The following is a 21,353-nucleotide window of genomic DNA, read 5'->3' on the forward strand; positions in this document are numbered from 1 at the left end:
TTCATTAGCAACATTTCTCAGGTACTGCAAGTTCCTCGTCAAGGTTCTTCACCACAGCTGGGTGAAGAACTGGAGATAGTTTGTAGTAGTAGCAGTATATGATTCAGCATTGAAAGGTGTCGTCAATTTTCCCGTTTCCTGGTTTTACCCAGAGTTCCCTGCTGATGATGATTCTGGGCGAGCTGATGCCGTCGGAGGGCAAGATCCGACACAGCGGACGCATCTCCTTCTCCCCGCAGACGTCCTGGATCATGCCGGGGACCATCCGTGACAACATCCTGTTCGGCCTGACCTACGACGAGTACCGCTACACCTCGGTCATCAAGGCCTGTCAGCTGGAAGAGGTACAGCCGTTGTTTCCGCCTGTTTTAAGAAGAAAAACTGCTAGGAGAAGGCGCGCTCTGCTCAGGTGACCGGGGGAGTCTTGAGGAGTAGTCTCTGTAGCTGATGGGTGCAGATTCTTTAAATCTGTTTACTTTTAACCACTATAACCATTATTTTCAACTTTATTTTAAAATAGCAGATGTACCAAACGTCTGGGGGGGTCCCTGGAACTACATATTTTCAGATGGGGGGTCCGTGGGCGAATACATATCATTCTGGGGCGTCCTTCACATAAAATTGTTTGAGAACCACTGACATAGAAACATCGTTTTTTTTCTGAAAACTCATGATTTAAAGACATTTTGTAGAATCTGATGAGTTAATGCTGACTCAAGTTCACTCATGTGCGTCTGGGCACTCCGGAGAAGTTGTATTTCTTTTTTATTTACCTCTGGCCCTCAGCAGGAATAATGCTGGTTTTCTTTTGTAGTTTTCGATTCACACCTGAGACATCTGTTGAATGCGCTTCAATTCCTGGTGGAATACAAAATTACAGCAGGAGTTGCATTCCCTCCCTCCCGGCCGGCTTACACACACACACACACACACACACACACACACACACACACACACACACACAGGGCATAAAGTTCTCAGTCCTGGGGACGGATTTCAGTCCTGAGGATTTCATAGGGGTCATTTAATTAGATCAGTGCAGATTTGCAAAAAATCTTTTTCAGTCCTGGGATTTCTTTTGGCTTTAAGCCCTGCACACACACATACACACACACACACACACACACACACACACACACACACACACACACACACACAGACACACACACACCGCTTCTCACATCCTGAGGCATCGTTGAGTGATGCCTCTCTGTCTCCGGAGTATTTCAAGCTACGCTTTCAGCCGAGTGGGGTGGAGGGATGGGGGGGAGAGGAGGGGGGGTTGTTACTGGAATACTAGAATGCTGGCTCTCCCCGCGTTGTCATGGCAATGCCACATTATCTCACCAGCTCTAGAATATCAGCTTGCTGGTTAGAAAGTGACAGCCATAGAATGAAGACAAGGGTCATTTCTCTGTGAGCAAATCACCACATTTGTAGGCTTACTGGCTTAGGGCAGTGGTTTTCAAACCAGTGGTCCGGGGACCGCCGGTGGTCCTTGAGGGGGTTCCAGGTGGTCCTTATAGCTAAATGATGGAGAGTTGGTAACCAAATGGACCCTTATAGATAAAAATTGATAATAATATATTTGAATATATTCAAAGATGTGTGCCACATTTTCACGATTTTTCAAAAATTGCAGACCTATAGAAAATAGGGCCCCTCATTGGGAGCTTGTACTATTGTAGATATGCTATTTTCAGAATACATTTTATATATAGGCCTACATTTGAAAACTTGAAAACTTGAAAAAAAAAAGACACAAGACATTCATGCACAATGAGTACTTTCAAGTACATTTTGATACCGATACTTTTGTACCTTTACTCAAGTATATTTTGAATTCAGGACTTGTACTTGTAACAGAGTAGTTCTATATTGAATCTACAATACAAAGTGGTACAGTATTTCGTATTTTGCCAAATATTGTCATGCATACGGTCTCTCTCTCTCTGTGTGTGTGCGTGTGCGTTTGCACGCGTGTGTGTGCGTGTCTCTCTCTCTCTCTCGCCCCCTTACTGAGAGTGCCTTCAAAGTTTTGACCAAAACACAGACATCATGTTGTCATAGCAAACAACGTCGGCATGCAATATTTATTGACAGCTGAATGTTAGGAAACCTGCTCCTTATTGCCGTCTGACCCAGATGGCAATACATGGGTTAAATGACAATACCTGCCGCTATTAATGGATAACAATCCTAAATATTGTCATAACACAAGTTATATGTACAGTTTCTTCTAATGCTGCTGTCAACACGTGCACATTTGTATTTAGATTTTAATTAAACGGTCTCTTGCCTTAACCCATTTTGGGTGGGAATCCCTTTTGGTGTCATCATGTTATGCTTTAGCTATTGAAAAATAGCAGATCTACAAGCTCATAGCGCGCCACCGAGTGGCGCGCTACGAGCTTGTAGGTCTGCTATTTTTGAAAAATCGAAGAACGACTGACATAGAAACATAGCTTTTTCAGAAAACTGTCGGGATGTAAAAGACATTTTTAGAATCTGATCTCAGGTCAAAATGGGATAATGCTGCACCTCTGGCTCCATTGGACTGTGTGGTAGGGCCTACCTACCGATATGCCTGCCAAAGTGGCTCCAGCAACGCTCTGTTATTACGCTATCCATCTGACAGAGTGACAACTGTTGCTTAGTTGTCCAGACACAACCATGACATTCACTATAGGGCTGTCTGCTCTTAAGTAGCCCTCCTCTATAGTAGATGCCCCTGAGCTACAGACAGACAGACAGACTCCCATGGGTGGTCCTTCTCCCTGTAAAACCACGCATTAGCGGTCCGTCCCCCCCCGGCTCGCTTAACGTTAGCATGTAGCTTTTAGCCCTCCGGCCCTAACAGATGCTTTGTTCAGGGGGGAGACACAACATGCCTTGTAATTCCATTATGTCGTCTTTTTTCTTTTACAAGCTGTTAAACAAACTGTTAACTTAATTCCCCTATACGCCCTCCTCCTGTAAGGATGACGGAAGTGGCCCCTGAAAAAAAGGTAGGGTGATGATATACTGTAGACCTGTGCTGTGTCACTTCATCGAATGTATGGGGTTGTCCATTTTCACTGTGCATTTATACATACACTACCAAATGTCCCTCTGTCAGATTGTTCCATGTGTTCTGTCACCTTTTGTCACTCCCCCACATCTCTCTCTCTCTGTCTCTCTCTGGTCCATTGTCTCTGCGTGCTGTGGGAGTGTTGTGTTTTTTGGCAGGCTTTCCATTCTTTTTTTTTCATTTCAACTAAAATGACTCGGCACTTTGCAGAGCACCCAGTCAGTGCACTTCGTTTGCACACAGACCTGAGTCAAGCTGTTTTCTGTTTGTATATTCTGCTCTTTCAGTGACACGGCGCTTGTTGTGTCCTGTTGCAAAGATCTAAGCGTGGCTGCATGTGAAGTTTGCTCACAATCTAAAAACTTTTATCTGGTTTCACATTTTGTTTCAAAACATTGTGAGCCAGATCAGAACATGTGACACAGTGACACACGGCTCCTTGTCTTGTGACTCCAGTAGTCATGTGTTATACTTACATATTTATCAGTGTTATCGGATACTAAAATATACAGAGTTGCGTCTTGTGTTGCGATTTCTGTCCGATGACCATTGATCAAAATCTCAAAGGTGAAAGTACACTGATCGAGCAGGATCTTGGATAATATCGAGGTCTGTTTTTTAAGTTTAGTTTCCAGTACATTTGGGTTATTTCCTTGTGGTAGACATTAGGGGTTTACACATTGAATGAACAATCAGGGGGATTCACATGATGTGTATGACATTGTTAATCATAACTGAACTGTCAAAAGTTACCCTTTCCTGGAAAGAATCAGTGTTGATTTCATCGATAAATGTTCGTCCACTAGCTTTTTTTTTCACTGACCGAAAACAAAATAAAAACTAAGCTATGATGACTAGTAAAAATATGACTAAATATACTGACAATTTCGTCAACAAATAAAATAAAAACCAGACTAAAATGTCAGTTAGGGAACTAGTGGAGAAGAGATCCAGTAGAACTAAAATACGTCATAAAATAAGTCATTTCATGCATGGTTGTGCTCAGGTGTTGTGTTCTGACAATAGCACAGATGTACAAGCTCACGACGCGTCGCAGCTTGTAGATCGGCTGTTTTCGGCATATACAACCAAAGTGTAAAATAAGCCATAACGATGCCACCGAGGCACCGCCGAAATACATTTTAGTCAACTAAATCAACTGTAGATGTAGTCGACTAAAAGTAGACTAAAACACTGAAAAAGAATGCCATTCCGTATCATAGCAGCAGATCTCCACTCTGCTACTACGACACACAGATACTGTATGGATGTATTTAAGCTCAGCAAGTGGATGTTTTTTCCTCCCAGGATTTGGACCTCCTGCCGGAGAAGGACAAAACGTCCCTTGTGGAAGGCGGGGTGACCCTCAGCGGGGGTCAAAGGGCACGCATTGGCCTGGCCAGGTACGTCGCGTCACATCACATCACACCTGGTGGTTATGTTTCCAGCGTGCTCCGCTCACTCCCTGCATCTGTCAGAAGGGCAATGCTCAATCTACCCCAGGGGGTGGGCAGCGTTGACGATGGAGAGGGCCATGATATTACCACACTCACCCCAGAGGGCCACTGCAGGGGCCACTGTCGTAGCAAAAATAGCCGATCTACAAGCTCAAAACGTGTCGCACTGCGACGCGTTTTGAGCTTGTAGATCAGCTATTTTGTCTATAATTTGAATTGAAATCCTGAATTATGTTTTGCTATTTTTGAATTGGAATCCTGAAAATGTTTATGTAATTTCAACTGCCTTTCAAATACCTTTAATTATAGTGATGTTAACTTTATGAACTACATACAAATGCATTGGACATAAAAAAAAGACAATAACATTGTAATACTAGTCATTAAGCTACTCGTTTAGACTGAAGTAATTCAAGCGGGGTCATGTTTGCATGTTGTTGTTAACCTGAGGGCCACATTAAAGGGAAGGTGGGGGCCGCATGTGGCCCCCGGGCCGCCAGTTGACATTAACCTGAGGGCACATGTGGCCCCTGGGCCGCCAGTTGACATTAACCTGAGGGCACATGTGGCCCCTGGGCCGCCAGTTGACATTAACCTGAGGGCACATGTGGCCCCCGGGCCGCCAGTTGACATTAACCTGAGGGCACATGTGGCCCCTGGGCCGCCAGTTGACATTAACCTGAGGGCACATGTGGCCCCTGGGCCGCCAGTTGATATTAACCTGAGGGCGCATGTGGCCCCTGGGCCGCCAGTTGACATTAACCTGAGGGCACATGTGGCCCCCGGGCCGCCAGTTGATATTAACCTGAGGGCACATGTGGCCCCTGGGCCGCCAGTTGACATTAACCTGAGGGCGCATGTGGCCCCCGGGCCGCCAGTTGATATTAACCTGAGGGCGCATGTGGCCCCTGGGCCGCCAGTTGATATTAACCTGAGGGCGCATGTGGCCCCTGGGCCGCCAGTTGATATTAACCTGAGGGCACATGTGGCCCCCGGGCCGCCAGTTGACATTAACCTGAGGGCACATGTGGCCCCTGGGCCGCCAGTTGATATTAACCTGAGGGCGCATGTGGCCCCCGGGCCGCCAGTTGATATTAACCTGAGGGCGCATGTGGCCCCCGGGCCGCCAGTTGATATTAACCTGAGGGCGCATGTGGCCCCCGGGCCGCCAGTTGATATTAACCTGAGGGCGCATGTGGCCCCCGGGCCGCCAGTTGCCCATGTCTGATCGACCCCATTAAGTATCAGACAGTCGAGGTTGTATTGGGTCACTGGGACGAAAAACGGATCACTGTTAAGAGAGAAATAAGATTTTACGGTCATTTAGATCAAAAGTAACTCATTGCATTACACATTCAGTGAGTGACTTCAGTTATCTTACCCAACGTCATTCTCTTAATAGTCATCCATGTGGCATCAAATAAAGCAAGTAACAGATTCAATTATATAAAGGACGTCTGTCTGGACAATCTATGGACAATCTACGAGCTCACAATGCGCCACGAATTAAAGTAAAGTACAAATGCCTCAAAATTGTCCAAATGTACTGTACTGCTTACAAACGAGATCACTCACTGCTAGCAATGTCTCTTATCTGACTTGGTTGTAATGTGTCTGTATCTGTTCTGTTTTATAGTCGAATTATTTGTATCACTGAAGGTGCTTATTTATTTTTACAGCCCTACAATATAACTTTATTGCTCCATTAAATCTCTGCGTGAGATTATAACACTCAGACTCTCTCATATTCCCATACATTATGTATTGGTTTAGTGTGCTGCTGTTGGAGCCTCTCTCTCTGAGCACTGCTGTCGTCATTTAGAACTTCTACCACGGCTCGCCTTCCTCATTTACCTCCTGTTGTTTTGATATATTGTAGCTTTATTGGTTCTCTCACCTGCACTCTCTCAACCCTGATTTCATTTGTACTTGATTTCGTAGACTAAAACTACGACGAAGTAGGAAAACTAAATGGAAACTAAATAAAAACTAAGACTAAAGACTAAATATACTGACAATTTTGTCAACAAATTAAAAGTAAACTTTGTTTGTTAGGGAGGGACTAGTGGAGCAGAGATCCATTAGAACTAAAAGTCATTTTATGTTTGGTTGCGTGCTGAAACTATCCGATCTACAAGCGTGACGCGTTGTGAGCTTGTAAATATATTTTCAGCACGCAACCAAGTGTAAAATCAGCCATTACCACGCCATCAAGGACCGCCGAAATACATTCTACACTAACACATTTCAGATGACTAAAATGTGACTAAAACTAAATGAAGTTTCATTGCATATGACTCCTCCTCCTATGACTAAACTAAACTAAAAACAAAATGTGCTGTCAAAATCAACACTGGTAGTAGCTGCACATTGTGTCCAAGTAGAAATCACATCGTTCGTGTGTGTGTGTGTGTGTGTGTGTGTGTGTGTGTGTGTGTGTGTGTGTGTGTGTGTGTGTGTGTGTGTGTGTGTGTGTGTGTGTGTGTGTGTGTGTGTGTGTGTGTGTGTGTGTGTGTGTGTGTGTGTGTGTGTGTGTGTGTGTGTGTGTGTGTGTGTGTGTGTGTGTGTGTGTGTGTGTGTGTGTGTGTGTGTGTGTGTGTGTGTGTGTGTGTGTGTGTGTGTGTGTGTGGGTGTGTGCGTTCTCTCTCTCTCACACAGGGCCGTGTACAAGGATGCAGACCTGTACCTCCTAGACTCTCCCTTCACCCACCTGGACATTGTGACAGAGAAAGAGATCTTTGAGAAGTGTGTATAAATATATCCCGACGACAACAGAGAGTCTTTCATGTTGTGAGGGAGTGGGGTGGGGTAGGGGGCGGGGCTACCGTAGTCCAAGGTCAAGGTTATTGAAGTGTCGCTTCTGGTCCGTGTGTGGTGTGTCACGGCTGTATTGGTGTTTTAAGCATTATGTTATACTTTAGCTATTGAAAAATAGCAGACCTACAAGCTCATACGAGCTTGTAGGTCTGCTATTTTTTTTTAATCGTGAAAATGTGGCTCAAATGTTTGAGAATATATTCTTTCAGAGCGAACGTTTTTAACTCAAATATTTGCTTTTGGGGGGTCCCTGGAACAACATATTTTCAGATGGGGGTCGGTAGCCAAATACACAATTACATATATTTTTGGGGGTCCTTGACATGAAAATGTTTGAGAACCACGGACATAGAAACATAGGGTTTTCAGAAAACTGTCAGGATTTAGAAGACATTTGTAGAATTGTTCCCAGGTCAAAATGGGTTAAATACACCTTATTGTTGGACAATACGCATGCCTTATCACTAAGTTATGTATTTCTACCTAGTCTCTCGAGACAGACTGTTATTTTTTTCCCCACATTGGGTTCTCAGATGGATTTGTTTTAATTAATGCACAATTTGTACAAGTAACAAATTACAAATGCAAAAGGGGTTCCCGTCCAGTATGGGATAATAATGGTGATTAATAAAAAAAGGAATGTCTTTGTGGCAGAATTTCTTGCAGAGACAATTATGATAATAAGACAACAGGTATTCCTATACAAATTAAAATAGAAACACTATATAGTCTTTGAGCTATACTATATTACTGTAATCTATAATGTGATGTGTGTGGAAGCCGTTTTATCTTGACATTATTTCAATGTCGAAGAATTTTGACTTTCCATTAAACCCATTCTGAACGGGAACCACTTTTGGTGTTTTAACTAAGCATTAGCATTAAAATAGCAGATCTACAAGCTCATAGCGCGCCACCAAGTGGCGCGCTACAAGCTTGTAGGTCTGCTATTTTAGAAAAATCGTGAAAATGCGGTACAAATCTTTGAATATATATTCTTTCAGAAGACTTTTGATTTGATTTTATTCGACGTCAGGCCTAAATGGGTTATCTTGACATTATTTCAATGTTGAAGAATGTTGACATTCCATTCAGAAAATGAAAAATAAAAATAGGATGTCTTCATGCTGCCAACGTTCATGTTTGTTCAGGTGCCTGTGTAAGCTGATGGCGTCCAAGACGCGCGTGGTGGTCACCAGCAAGCTGGACCACCTGAAACGAGCGGACAAGATCCTGCTGCTCCACAACGGCGTCTGCTACTTCTACGGGACCTTCGCGGAGCTCCAGTCGCAGCGACCCGACTTCAGCACCATGCTCCTGGGTGGGTAGACACAGAACCATGCTCCTGGGTGGGTAGACACAGAACCATGCTCCTGGGTGGGTAAATACCAGAACCATGCTCCTGGGTGGGTAGACACAGAACCATGCTCCTGGGTGGGTAGACACAGAACCATGCTCCTGGGTTGGTAGATACCAGAACCATGCTCCTGGGTTGGTAGATACCAGAACCATGCTCCTGGGTTGGTAGATTCTCCATGTTCGTCAACGCTAAACCCCTTATCCCTAAACTTTTTGCCTTTTTTTTTACTATTTTGAAAAAACATTTTTGAATAGTTCAACTAGCCAATCTACATTGACACATTGTGAGCTTGTAGACTGGCCATTTTAGCTATTCAAAAATGTTTAGCAAAATAGTAAAAACTAGAACATAGACATTGCAGCTTGCCTTCATCTGGTGGTTGGATAAAAGGGCAACAAAAGTAAATTATCCACAGATCCGTGCAGTTAGAGGTAAAAACACTTTTCGGCCAGTTATAGCGCCACCTTGAGGCTGAGTTGAAATTGTTCATGTGGCATTTCGCCCTCGGCCTAGTGGGAATGTGCGTGCACAATTTCACGGAAATCACGCGATGATGATTTGCAGCATTTTGTTTGAAACTGAGCACAACTTTGGAAGCCAATCTTAACCAATCAGGATGGAGTCTGATGTTTGGACAAAATCTGTAGGTGTACTGTGCAAAAACTTGTTTTGCACAAAGCGGCCTCCTGGTGGCGCTATAACAGGCCGTTCTGGAAAGTTTGGGGCAGAGGTTCATCGTTGGCATCCAGGGAGTGTGTGTGCAAAATTTGGCATCGACCGGGTTAACGGTGGCCGAGATTAGCTGCTCACGGACACACACACGGACACACGGACGGAGTGCAAAAAGGCAAAGAAGTTTAGGGATAAGGGCTTTAGCCTGTTTGACTGTACTCTGTACCGTTTACATTTGTGACTAATAAAGTATTCAACCAATCAAAGGCATCGAGGCGTACGACAACTTCAACGCCGACGGACGCAGCACCATCCTCACCGAGACGCTCCGCCGCGTCTCGGTGGACGAGTCCGCCGGCGGCTTCCGAGGCCCCGAGTCCATGCGCGGGTCGTTCCGCGGGCCTCCTCCGCCCCCCATCATCATCTCGGGACCCCAGGGAGGGGGCGGCGGCGGCGGGGGGCTCCCCGGGAGCGGCGGAGACGGCGGTTACCCGGAGAAGCGCAAGCCGTCGCTCATCCTCAACCCGCTGGCTGCCGCTCGCAAGTTCTCCTTCATGGGGAACAACGGGCAGTCGGGGAACAACAACGGGCCGCAGTCCACCACCATAGAGGACGGAGTCAAGGAGCTCTCTGAGAGGAAGTTCTCTGTGGTTCCTGAAGACGACCAGGTGGAGGAGGTTCTCCCCAGGTATAGATATATATATATATATATATACCGTTATTACACATTTAACTTTTAAGACTTTTTCACACAAATAATGGTGATTAACGATTTAATAATGAGTTTTTTGGCATTTGAAATTGGAACATTATGAATAGAAATTTCAATTCCGTTTGGCTTTTTAGGTTTCATTATAAAAGAAAGTGCACAGGGCAGATCATTTAACAAATAACTGAAATATACCAAGAAATTACTGGCATTTCTTAATACATTTTATAGGCCTACTTAAAAAATATAGTGATATTATCTAGAAGCTTAAGGTTTTAGATCTGGAACAACATATTTCCTGATGGGTGTCCACAGCCAATTACATATATTTTTGGGGGTCCTTGACATGAAAACGTTTGAGCACCACTGATATAGAAACATGAGGTTTTTCAGGATTTAGAAGTCAGAATCAGTTCCTAAATCAGAATCAGAATCAGTTCTAAATGGATTAAACCCTCATCCCCCCCCCCCCCCCCCCCCCCCCCCCCCCCGACGCCACGCAGGGGCAACCTGTAGACCTGTACCTTTAGAAGACATTTTGTAGAATCAGAATCAGTTCTAAATGGGTCAAACCCTCATCCTCCCTGACGCCACGCAGGGGCAACCTGTACCACCACGGCCTGCAGCAGCTGAGCGGCCAGCGGCGCCAGTCGGTGCTGGCGTTCATGACCTCGTCTCAGGGCCAGGGCCGCCGGGAGCTGGTCCAGTCGTCCTTCAGGAAGAAGCTGAGCATCACGCCGCAGTGCGAGCTGGCCTCGGAGCTGGACATCTACTCGCGCCGCCTGTCCAAGGACAGCGTCTACGACATCAGCGAGGAGATCGACGAGGAAGACATGGAGGTACAGTAAGAAAGCGGCACGAAAGGGAACATTTCGACAATGCATTGTATTAAACCCAAATGCGATAGCAGCGATGCCTTTGCATGTCTGCACCGTGTCGAAACACGGGAGCCGTCAGCTGCTGCCGCGAATCAACAATCCTCTTCCAGCCAAGGCATGCGTGCTGCTTGCCTTGCTACCCTGCAAGACGGACTCCGTTGCCATCATTTATAATCCAATTCATAACGTTTGGGAAACTCAAAACTCCCTGCCAAAGTTATAATAATAATTTGACTTTGTGTGTGTGTGTGTGTGTGTGTGTGTGTGTGTGTGTGTGTGTGTGTGTGTGTGCGCGCGCACTCACAACTCTGAAAATCTCACATCACAACTGTCCAATAAAAATAAGGTTCTGTTCAGAATGTACTGTCTCCCAGCTTTCCACAAAATAATAGCAAATGCTCGATAGTGGGCTCGCTAAGAACCCGGCTCGATAAGGTGATCGTTATCAATAAAAATGTACGAGCTCCATCCCTACCTGTAATTCAAACCATATTCTGTATGTGAATATTTCAACATTTTAACCGGTCAGATAAGTTTCAGGTAATGTATATCTGTGATTTATTTCAGTTCCCATGGAGTGATGTTTCTGCGTGCCGGTTGGTCTGATCTGTGTTGTCTGGTCTGTCTGCCTCTCTCCACAGGAAGCGTTTGCAGACGAGCGGGAGGACATCTTCGAGACGACGTCGTGGAACACGTACCTGCGCTACGTCACCACCAACAGGACGCTCGTCTACGTCCTCATCTTCATCGTCGTGGTCTTCGTCCTCGAGGTATACATTCAGAAGCAATTGTGACCACATTTGACTTTCAAATGGATTTCCGTTTTTTCATGTCATATGAAAGCAGGGAATCACAGCTTCAAATTGACATATTGGTTGTTCAGTTTGACCCACCAGTTTTGGAGATATGGCTCATAGAGTTGAGAAAACAGGCTTGAAAGGTTCACTTCTGTGGTCTCTAACATTACACCTAGCTACATGTTTAAGCGTTTATTTCATATTTACATGGCGATTTCAGCTCTGACACTTATTTCAGACATGCTCTAGTTACAGTATGTGAAGAGTCTGCCTGTGCAATTAACTCATTTTGAAAAGCTGGGACTTGCACGATGGCAGTCTATCATTCAAATCTGGTCACAATTATATAAGTGGATTTGGATAAGTGTGCTGTGCCACTCGAATAAAGGTTCAAATGTTCTCCTTTTTCCTGTTTCACATCCAGGTTGCCGGTTCAGTCCTTGGCATTTTCCTCATCACAGAGTAAGTGTTACAATGTACAGTAGCTACTATCTACCTAATACTGTACATGGACTGCATATATAGCGCTTCCAAAGCCTTTTACAGTTAGGTGGGGTTTAAGGAATAACAGCACTTTTGCATGTTTTAGCCCATTGTTTAGCCCAACTTTTCTTAGAGATGGGGTTGATTGTATAGATTGTGCACACAAGAGATTTTGAAAACATGACCGATGACAAAAAACTCCCATATCTGCTGGGGCGAAGTACAACAATGTGCAAACACAGCAGCAACCTCCCACGGGGCAGCACACCTAAACCTAACCTTAACCCATGTCTAACCATTGTAACCAATGACTAGTCTAAACTAAGTATGCACCCCCAGCAAGACAGTAGAAGACAGATAAGTAGAATAATTCTTTTTTTAGAATCGACCTCAGGTCTAAATGGGTTAAACGCGCCGGTTCTCCCAAAAGCCATTCATTGTCCCGTGACCTCTCCCCCCCCCCCCTCTCCCCCCCTCCTAGTAAGATCTGGAGGGAGGAGGCCAACCCGTCGGCGCCCAACTACGTAGACGAGCAGCACCCCAACGCCTCGTCGCCCGCCGTCCACCTGGCCGTTATCGTGACGCCCACCAGCGCCTACTACATCATCTACATCTACGTGGCCACGTCGGAGAGCGTGCTGGCGCTGGGCTTCTTCCGCGGTCTGCCCCTGGTGCACACGCTGCTCACCGTCTCCAAGAGGCTCCACGAGCAGATGCTGAGTGCCGTGCTCAGAGCCCCCATGGCCGTGCTCAACACCATGAAGACTGGTGGGTGTGTGTGTGTGTGTGTGTGTGTGTGTGTGTGTGTGTGTGCAGTGTGCACGTGTGTTAGTGCGTGCGTGCCATTGCGTGCATGCCCGTGTGTGCGTGCCCGTGTGTGTGCGTGTGCGTGCCCGTGTGTGTGCAGCAGTGGCTCAGGGGTAGAGTGGCCGGATGGAGGCACAGTTATCTAGAAGAGGGTCTGTCTGTCTGTCTGTCTGTCTGTCTGTCTGTCTGTCTGTCTGTCTGTCTGTGTCGTAAACCCCTGAACCGATTAGCGCCAAATTATATGCCAAGGGAGTCAAGTCAAAATTTACTATATATCTTATATTGTCTTGTAATATTTCACTTTAATGTGATCATAATGGAAGCAAATGAGGTTTGGAATGGATGGCCCCAAATATAGAATCGTGATGTCATGATAGAGCAGTGGTTTTCAACCAGTGGTCCTTGAGGGGGGTTCCAGGTGGTCCCCAGCTAAATGATGGAGAGTTGGTAACCAAATGGACCCTCATACTGTAGATCTTTAACTCTTGAGAGTGTTTGGTTTCCTTTTACGCTTTTTACCTACTGTATGGTACCAACATCAACATGGCATGGAATCGTGGACAAAACCTTATCCAACTATTAGAAAATTCTTTCGTTCTTTTGGTCATCAAATGGTGGTCCGTGGCTCAAATGCCGAAAACGTAATGGGCCTTGATATGAAAATGGTTGGAATCCACCGTCTCAGACGGCTGACGTCAGAGTGGACGTCACAGGTGGACATGCTTCACATGGAAGCCAAGACCTGGCCAGGCAACCTCCTTTCTAGTTATTGTGTTGTGTTCAATTATCAGGTCAAACCGTGTCAGGTGCTGCAATTATAACATTAAGGCTCGCTGGAAAGGCCCGCTGCTACACAAAATGGGAAAGAACCTTAATTTAGGATAATTGGCAATCCGTCATTGGATTATAGCTCTGACGTTTCCACGCATCCTACGGTCTAAATGGGTTAATTAGGATAATTGGCAACACCTGTGTTTATTCAGTTTCATGCAGTGCTTAGTTTGTAACTCGTTAGGTACCGGAGCTCAATGACCACACATGCGTGCGTGCATGTGGGGGACCCTTTCGGGTTTAATCAGGTTTTATGGCAGGTTTTTTTGTTGGTTGTTTTTGGGTTCTATTTTTGTTGGTTCTATGTGGTTGTTTTGGCCTATGTCCACACCTTCCCCGCCACAGAGTGGCAGCCGGGCAGTACCAAACACATTATTTTTGAGTGGTGCAACCACTCCAAGGAACAGCAATGTCCGTGTTCACCTATGGTCACATTTATACCAGAGAGCTTTGATGCGATTAAAACGAATCCTGCTGCGCATTTTCAGAAAGTGCACTTCGTTTGGCAGGTGTGAAGGCTCATTCGAATCGTAATGTGTATCAAAGAACCGCATTATACTATTATACATTATACAAAAACAGGGGTTTCGCTTCGCTTCCAATCGCACTTGATTACGATTCGGTGCAGGTGTGAATGCAATCCGCAGTAAATAAAGGAAATGAAGCAAACAATGTGGCGGATGAGGAGATGAACACAGTTGGAGACGGAGAAGGCATATTTTACGCAGCGCAAAGATGTCCCGTTACTGTGGATAGACGTGGTCGAATGAGGAGACTGAAGCCCTGATCGAAATGAGGACGAGTACATTAATCAATTGCTTAAGAAAACACATAAACACTGCAGTGCAGTGTAATAGTATTATAGCCTACAGAATATTCTGTCTGTCTGTCTGTGCGTGCCGTAAACATGGAGTGCTGTCACTGTGTGGGGACTAGTGGGGAGTAGGAACTTTCATCTCAATAAACGTGTAAACATTTTGCGCTGCTGTCTGTTATATCAGTGCGCTCAGCGCTGTGCCTGCATGCCCAAAAGAACAGTGTGTGGCTGCATGCGTATAGTGAGAGAGCGAGAGAGAGAGAGAGAGAGGGGGGGGGGGGGGGGGGTCCAGTCCCAGACGGCACGACACATGCACGTTATGAGTATAATTTTATCACCATATATTTCACTGTGTAGGCTAGTTTATTAATGGAACACATTGATAAAGGTCCCCCCTGCTGCGTTTCCAATTGCTGCGGATGACAGTGTGAAGGCAAACCGCAGCAAATTAAATATGCAAGAATCCCAAATTCTCCGCCCATACGCATTGAGTCTAACGAAGTATTAGGTGAGAATGTGACCTATGTGTCCGCCTATGTGTTAATGAGCATGAGTATGACTATTAGTACCAGTAGGGGTGCTGTTGTGCGAAACAGAGAAAGAGAGAGTGCTGCACTGTTGCCTGCTAATGAGAGAGAGAGAGAGAGGAAAAGGAAAAGGGGGTGGGGGGGGAGTTGCACCACTCAGTTCACATGGGTGTGATTTTAGTAAATGGGTGAGAGAATAGAATACCAATCGCCCATTAAATGTCATCATTCATGTTTTGTTTAATTTGTGGGGAACGCTGGTACTGGGAAGAGGAGTCACAGTCTGGGTCCTTTCATCGAACTGAAGGGAATAAATAACACTGACATCTGTCCATGACCTTCTTGAGTTGCTCATTTTCAGCAAGTGTGAAATCAGCCATTACACGACGGCATCAAGGCCCTCCAAAATACATTTTAGTCGACTAAATTAACTGTAGATTTAGTCAACTAAAAATCTTATGATATTGAGTCGACTAAATCTAGACACTAAAACATTTCAAATGACTAAACTACAGTGTTGGGGAAGTTACTTTTAAAAAGTAAGGAATTATAGTTATTGTTACTTATCTAAAAAAGTTATTTGTTACTTTACTTTACATTAAATTATGAAAGTAACTACTTTACTTTACTTTACTTTACTTTAAAAAATAATAATATAAAAAACTATTTAAAAGAAGGTATTTTGTTCTGTCGCACAGTAATGAAATGACAGTTATGAAATGTAGTGGAACAATAAAACATGTTCAGGGATTTTTACAGGCATCTTTATAGAGATATTCTATTTCATCAAATGAATTTTTTAGCTCATCTTCCATTTTAGAATATTCACTGTTATTTGGAAAATGTATTTCTGCACATTGGCCCTGCTTTCACTGGTATTTTGCTGACCAAGGAACAGACTCCACCGGCGTTGAGAGGGGAAGCATTTCCTCAACAACATAGGCTACCTAGCAGTCATTTTGTCAAGTTGACTCTTGGTGACATGCTACTGTGGCGATTTAAAATCGATATTTCCAACCCCCAAAGCAACCGATCTCGCTGTCATGATCCGCATTTGCCATTTTAGCGTGTGGTACTGTATTATGATTTTCATTCAACCCGCGATTTCTGTCTGTGTAGTGTCTATGTATGCGTTACAAGGGTTTGTGTGTCTGTGACTAAATCTGTTACTGTTTACGACAGCCAGTAAGCCCGCCCACCCTGTAGACTGTCTCTGATTGGCTTACCCTGAAATCTGGCCCTACGTTAGCCAATCAATGACCTCTTCTGCCACGTGCTTTTATCAAGTTAGGGTGTATCAAGCCATGTGGCCTCAGAGGCTAGTATGACTGCACAAACGAAACTGTCAACACAGAGCGCTCTCTCTCTCTCTGCACTGCAGTCAGCAGCACAGAGACGCCTGTATGATAGACTCACGGATCTGCGAGACTTTTCACTGATCACATAAGTTGACATAACGCCATAACGCGGGTAACGCTCGCACAATAACTATAAGGCCGTTATGGAATGGGAAATGTAAAGCGTTAGGTTACAAGTTACTGCAAATAGTAGTTACGTTATGTAACGTAACGCGATGTAAGGGCGTTAGTCACAACACTGCTAAACTATGACTAAAACTAAATAAAGTTTTATTCCAGAGACTACAGTAGTACTTTACAATGAAGCATAACTACACCCTCCGCTCCTCCTGCAGGGCGGATCATGAACAGATTCACCAAGGACATGGCAACCATCGACGACATGCTGCCCCTGGTGCTGTTTGACTTCATACAGGTGGGAGACATCATGTACACTTTGCAGTGGTGGAAAGTAACTAAATACATTTACTTAAGTACTGTACTATTTTGAGGAATTTGTACTTTACGTACTGTATTTCCAATTTCCAATACTTTCACTTCTACTTCAATACATTTTGGATCCAAATATTGTACTTTTTACATTTCGGCCATTTGAAAATAGCCGATCTACAAGCTCACAATGCGTCGCGATGTTGTTTCTCCTACCCAGAGAGACATATAGGGCCTGATTCTTCAACGTGTTTCCGCTGATATATTGCCGTGACGCTGGCGGAAAGGCATTTACGTGGATTTCCCACATTAATTTGGAATTCATGGAAATGGCCGTGAACTTGACTCTGACTTTGGTTCGTCAGAAACTCCGCTAAATCCTCCGCCACCTCTTTAGGTGGCGGAGAAATTTGCGGAAGCATACACTTGCATATAGATTTATTCAGAAGGCTTTAGTCTTCATGCTGAATCAATAAATAGTCCCCAAATCTCAGATAAAATATGTAGGCATGTGCCCCCAACATATTGGTCGATCAGCACAAAAAATCAGCACAAAAAACGATATATATATATATATATAAAAGCCGAGTGCACTTGTATGCCTAAATGCATGCATTATAGGCAAGTTAGCCTATAGAGTCCCATACAGAAACTGCCCCGCAAGCCGACACCTTTTTATTTATTTATTAGGATATTTATATCATGCGCGATTGGGGATGCTCACTCGGCAGCCTTCTACTCGTCTCGAAGTGCAACGGTTGTGAGCTTGTAGATCGGATCTCGCGGACTCGCGCTGCATGTTAAAAAACAAATTCACAGTTATAATAAGAACATAGGCTTATCTGCATTCTGCACTGTACGAATCCAACATAGTTTAGTGTAGACAGTAATGCCTGCAGTAGGCGGCGGCAGGCCTAATGAAATTGTTTTGTTACGGAGATCCTTGTCGGTGTGTGTGTGTGTGTGTGTGTGTGTGTGTGTGTGTGTGTGTGTGTGTGTGTGTGTGTGTGTGTGTGGGGGGGGGGGGTATATAAAAAAATAGAAGACCAATATTAGCCTAATGAATGCAGCGTGTTTGAAAGTCGGCCAGTCATATCAGTTTTAAACCAGCTCACCTCCACTCGTGAACATGACGGACACACAGACAGAATTTATAATAATGTATATTGATATTGATCACATGGATGCCACACACAGAATAGTTTAACTCACTGGATAAACTCACTGGATTATAATTTCTTCAGACAAGAGGATCCCAGGCCTACGAGGTAGGCCTATAATATATTTACTTATGAATGTATGGGCTACTGTTCTTTATCGCGCAACAGTGTCGAGGGCCCATGCAGCCCCCCTCCCTCTCTCGTCTCTCTCTCTCTCTCGCTCTCTCTGAAAAGACGACTTTTGCATTGACATATCCGATATTTTAAATGTCGGATATGTTTTACCTCTGCAAAGGTGTGAGTGAACACCCGCCTTGGTCCCGAACTTAATTAAATAAATTATAATTATATTGCTTCAGCGGAGCACGCACCATTGTAAGCTTGGATATAGCAGTGACCGCGGCTGTGATCTCAGACAAACTGCTGTCTGCTGAGTCATGCTTGAAGCCTTTTATGGTCGATATGGGGCGTGGATCAATGCAGATGAGGTTGTCGGTTGCTTTTCCGATCACTTTGCACCCGCTGCTTTCAGTATGACATACACCTGCGATACGCCAGCGCACCTGTGGTACACACCACTCTCTGAATAACACGTCATCTCAACGTAGCTTGATCGGACGGATAAATACGATATCTGTTTCCGTCACCGTTACACTCTGGCGCATTTCGTTTTTGAAGAATCAGGACCATAGAGAGTAGAGTATGCACATGCATGATTTTCCCCTCATCTAGACTGAGTGGCAAAACATTGAGCAGCATGGAGTGTTGGAGTTTGGAAGCGCTCGTTGGAAATCACTCAACCGTCCTGCGTTGAAACCGACATTTAGAAACCGACCTGTTTCTAAATGTCACATGATGCAGGAGGCAGAAAAATGTTGTGTTATTGAAAACAAGCACTTCCAAACTCTGACACTTAGAAAAATAATCAAATGCAGGGCATTTCTTGACAGAAAGCAGCTCATAACGTTTCTATGGTGGATTTTCATGAAACAAAAACTTTGCAGATAGAAATAGGATAAGAGGATAATTCAATCTTTTCGTACAGCTGCAATGTTGGTGAGTTTAACATTGTTTAATGCAATCAGACAGGACTTTTCTGTTTGGATGAATGGGCTGTAAATGCCAGAAAGTATTTTTTTGCCACTCAGTGGGCGCTCCCGCATAACTTCCAGGTACGATGATGTCACGTGCATACCCTCTATTCAAGTAAATGTTTATGGATTATTTGTAGTGCTGTAGTTTTGCTTCGACACTCACCGTTGCTCCTCTACCTCTCTGTCCTGTGCTGTTTGTTGGCCACGGCGTCTCCAGTTGACCCTGATCGTTCTGGGAGCCATCTTCACCGTGTCCATTATGCGGCCGTACATCTTCATCGCGGCCATCCCATTGGCTGTCATCTTCGTCTTCCTCAGGAAGTACTTTCTGCGAACCGGTCAACAACTCAAAATGCTGGAAGCTGAAGGTAATTCATCCATCCATCCATCCATCCATCAATCAATCAATCAATCAATCAATCAATCAATCAATCAATCTTTATTTCAGACCCAGGTTGATCCATATCACAATTAAACAACACAGCACAAAAATAACAGGAAATGAAAATTAAATAAATAAAATGCACATATCCCACATTGTTCCGTTTCTGACACCAATGGTTCCACAATCTAGATGAGGACCTGACCCAACTGCGTGTAGGGTCCGTTATAGTCTCACATTACCAGACTGTTGCCTCTCGCAATTTCCAAATGCTGTCATGGGTCAAATATAAAGCGGAAGTGAAGCCTCCTCCACACTTCCGTTTCGTCTTTACAGTTGTGCAGATTTATCCTAATATAAATAGAAATCATCTAAGAATATATAAGCTTGCTGCTTAGCAGAAAAGGAAATACAAAAATAAAATGTAGAGATATTTTAAATTTGTGAACGGAAATTCCTTACTCTGATTTAGTAGTAGTTCCAGACTCTATATCGGAGATTGTGGGATAGTTGTCTGGCTGCGGCGAGACTAGGTCCGTTATGACAGTGATGCTATCATTTACTGACTCAGATGACCTACACATGAACCTGTACAGTATACAGTAAGGTTACGTAGCACAGCACAGCAAGTACAGTATGTCCCCCGACACTAACAAACATCTGGCTCGTACTGGAGCTTCTTGGAACTCTCAGCAGCAGTATAGCGACACTTAAAGGTCTGCATGCAGAAGGATCTAAAGAGAGATATCTTCACAGGTACTGAGCACAAGCACATGCTACTGTACATTTGAGACACAGCACGGAAATAAGCCTGCAGTGGGCCATTTAGGGATACAATGTGTGCTGGAGACAAAGAAAAGAGAAACGAAGCAGAATCCTGGTGACAACTAAGCTCAATGTAGCGTTCTGTCCACGCTGGAAGAGTGCTGTGCTGGAGGATGCTATACGCACACCAGTCTTAATAGTGGTGCCAGCTCACGGCAGAAACATCTAAAAAGATGAGTCTTAAAAAGACAAAAGAGAGGAAAAGTTCTTCACGCTGGAAAAGGCAACACGAGAACATGATAGTAGATACTAGAAGCAATAAAGTCTGAACTCAGGAAGTAAGAGGGGCAGAATGCTGGGCATCTCCACTGCCCTCCAGCATGCTGGCGCTGGGCCAGGAGTCAAAGGTCAAGCTCATGGGCAAAAAAACACCGGGAAGAGAGAGGGCGGGAGAGGATGGAAGAGTCGCCTCCGTGGGGCTGGACTAGTTGAGGGAGAGAGAGAGAGAGAGTCGTGTACGTGCCGCAGACCTACAAGCTCACAGTGTGTCGTAATGCGACACATTGTGAGCTTGTAGGTCTGCTATGTTCAATGTCAAATTTAGCATAATTCAGACTCAAGAGATGTGGTGATTATTTTCACGTATTTGGGGTATACAACATAAACACTGGTGGTATTTGATTTATACAGGTTAGCTAAGGCCATGTTTGCCATATAATATTTAATGTATTTGGCCACCGGACCCCAACCTGAAAATATGTTGTTTCAGGGACTCCAGAAGCAAAGATTTGAGTACAAGCTCATAGCGCGGCACTCGGTGCCACGCTACGAGCTTGTAGATCTACTATTTTTGAAAAACCTTGAAAATGTGGCGCGAAGCTTTGAATATATATTCTTTCAGAGCGTAATCTTTTTTAGTAGAATGGAGCTCAGGTCTAAA

The 21,353-nt window shown here is 44.6% G+C and overlaps 1 protein-coding gene across 2 annotated transcripts in view; it reads left to right on the forward strand.

Annotated features, from left to right (window-relative positions):
* The window catches only part of cftr (CF transmembrane conductance regulator), a 101,809-nt gene that overhangs the window by 61,281 nt on the left and 19,175 nt on the right, over positions 1-21,353 (forward strand). For both annotated transcript variants that reach the window (XM_083764175.1, XM_083764176.1), the window contains 11 exons: positions 153-344; positions 4,379-4,473; positions 7,186-7,272; positions 8,496-8,665; positions 9,644-10,064; positions 10,684-10,924; positions 11,605-11,733; positions 12,185-12,222; positions 12,725-13,011; positions 16,919-16,998; positions 19,484-19,634. In XM_083764175.1, the coding sequence (XP_083620301.1) occupies positions 153-344; positions 4,379-4,473; positions 7,186-7,272; positions 8,496-8,665; positions 9,644-10,064; positions 10,684-10,924; positions 11,605-11,733; positions 12,185-12,222; positions 12,725-13,011; positions 16,919-16,998; positions 19,484-19,634 (1,891 nt within the window). The remainder of the gene's footprint in view (positions 1-152; positions 345-4,378; positions 4,474-7,185; positions 7,273-8,495; positions 8,666-9,643; positions 10,065-10,683; positions 10,925-11,604; positions 11,734-12,184; positions 12,223-12,724; positions 13,012-16,918; positions 16,999-19,483; positions 19,635-21,353) is intronic.

Source organism: Protomyctophum parallelum, assembly GCF_964188405.1.
Source record: "Protomyctophum parallelum genome assembly, chromosome: 4".
NCBI lineage: Eukaryota > Metazoa > Chordata > Actinopteri > Myctophiformes > Myctophidae > Protomyctophum > Protomyctophum parallelum.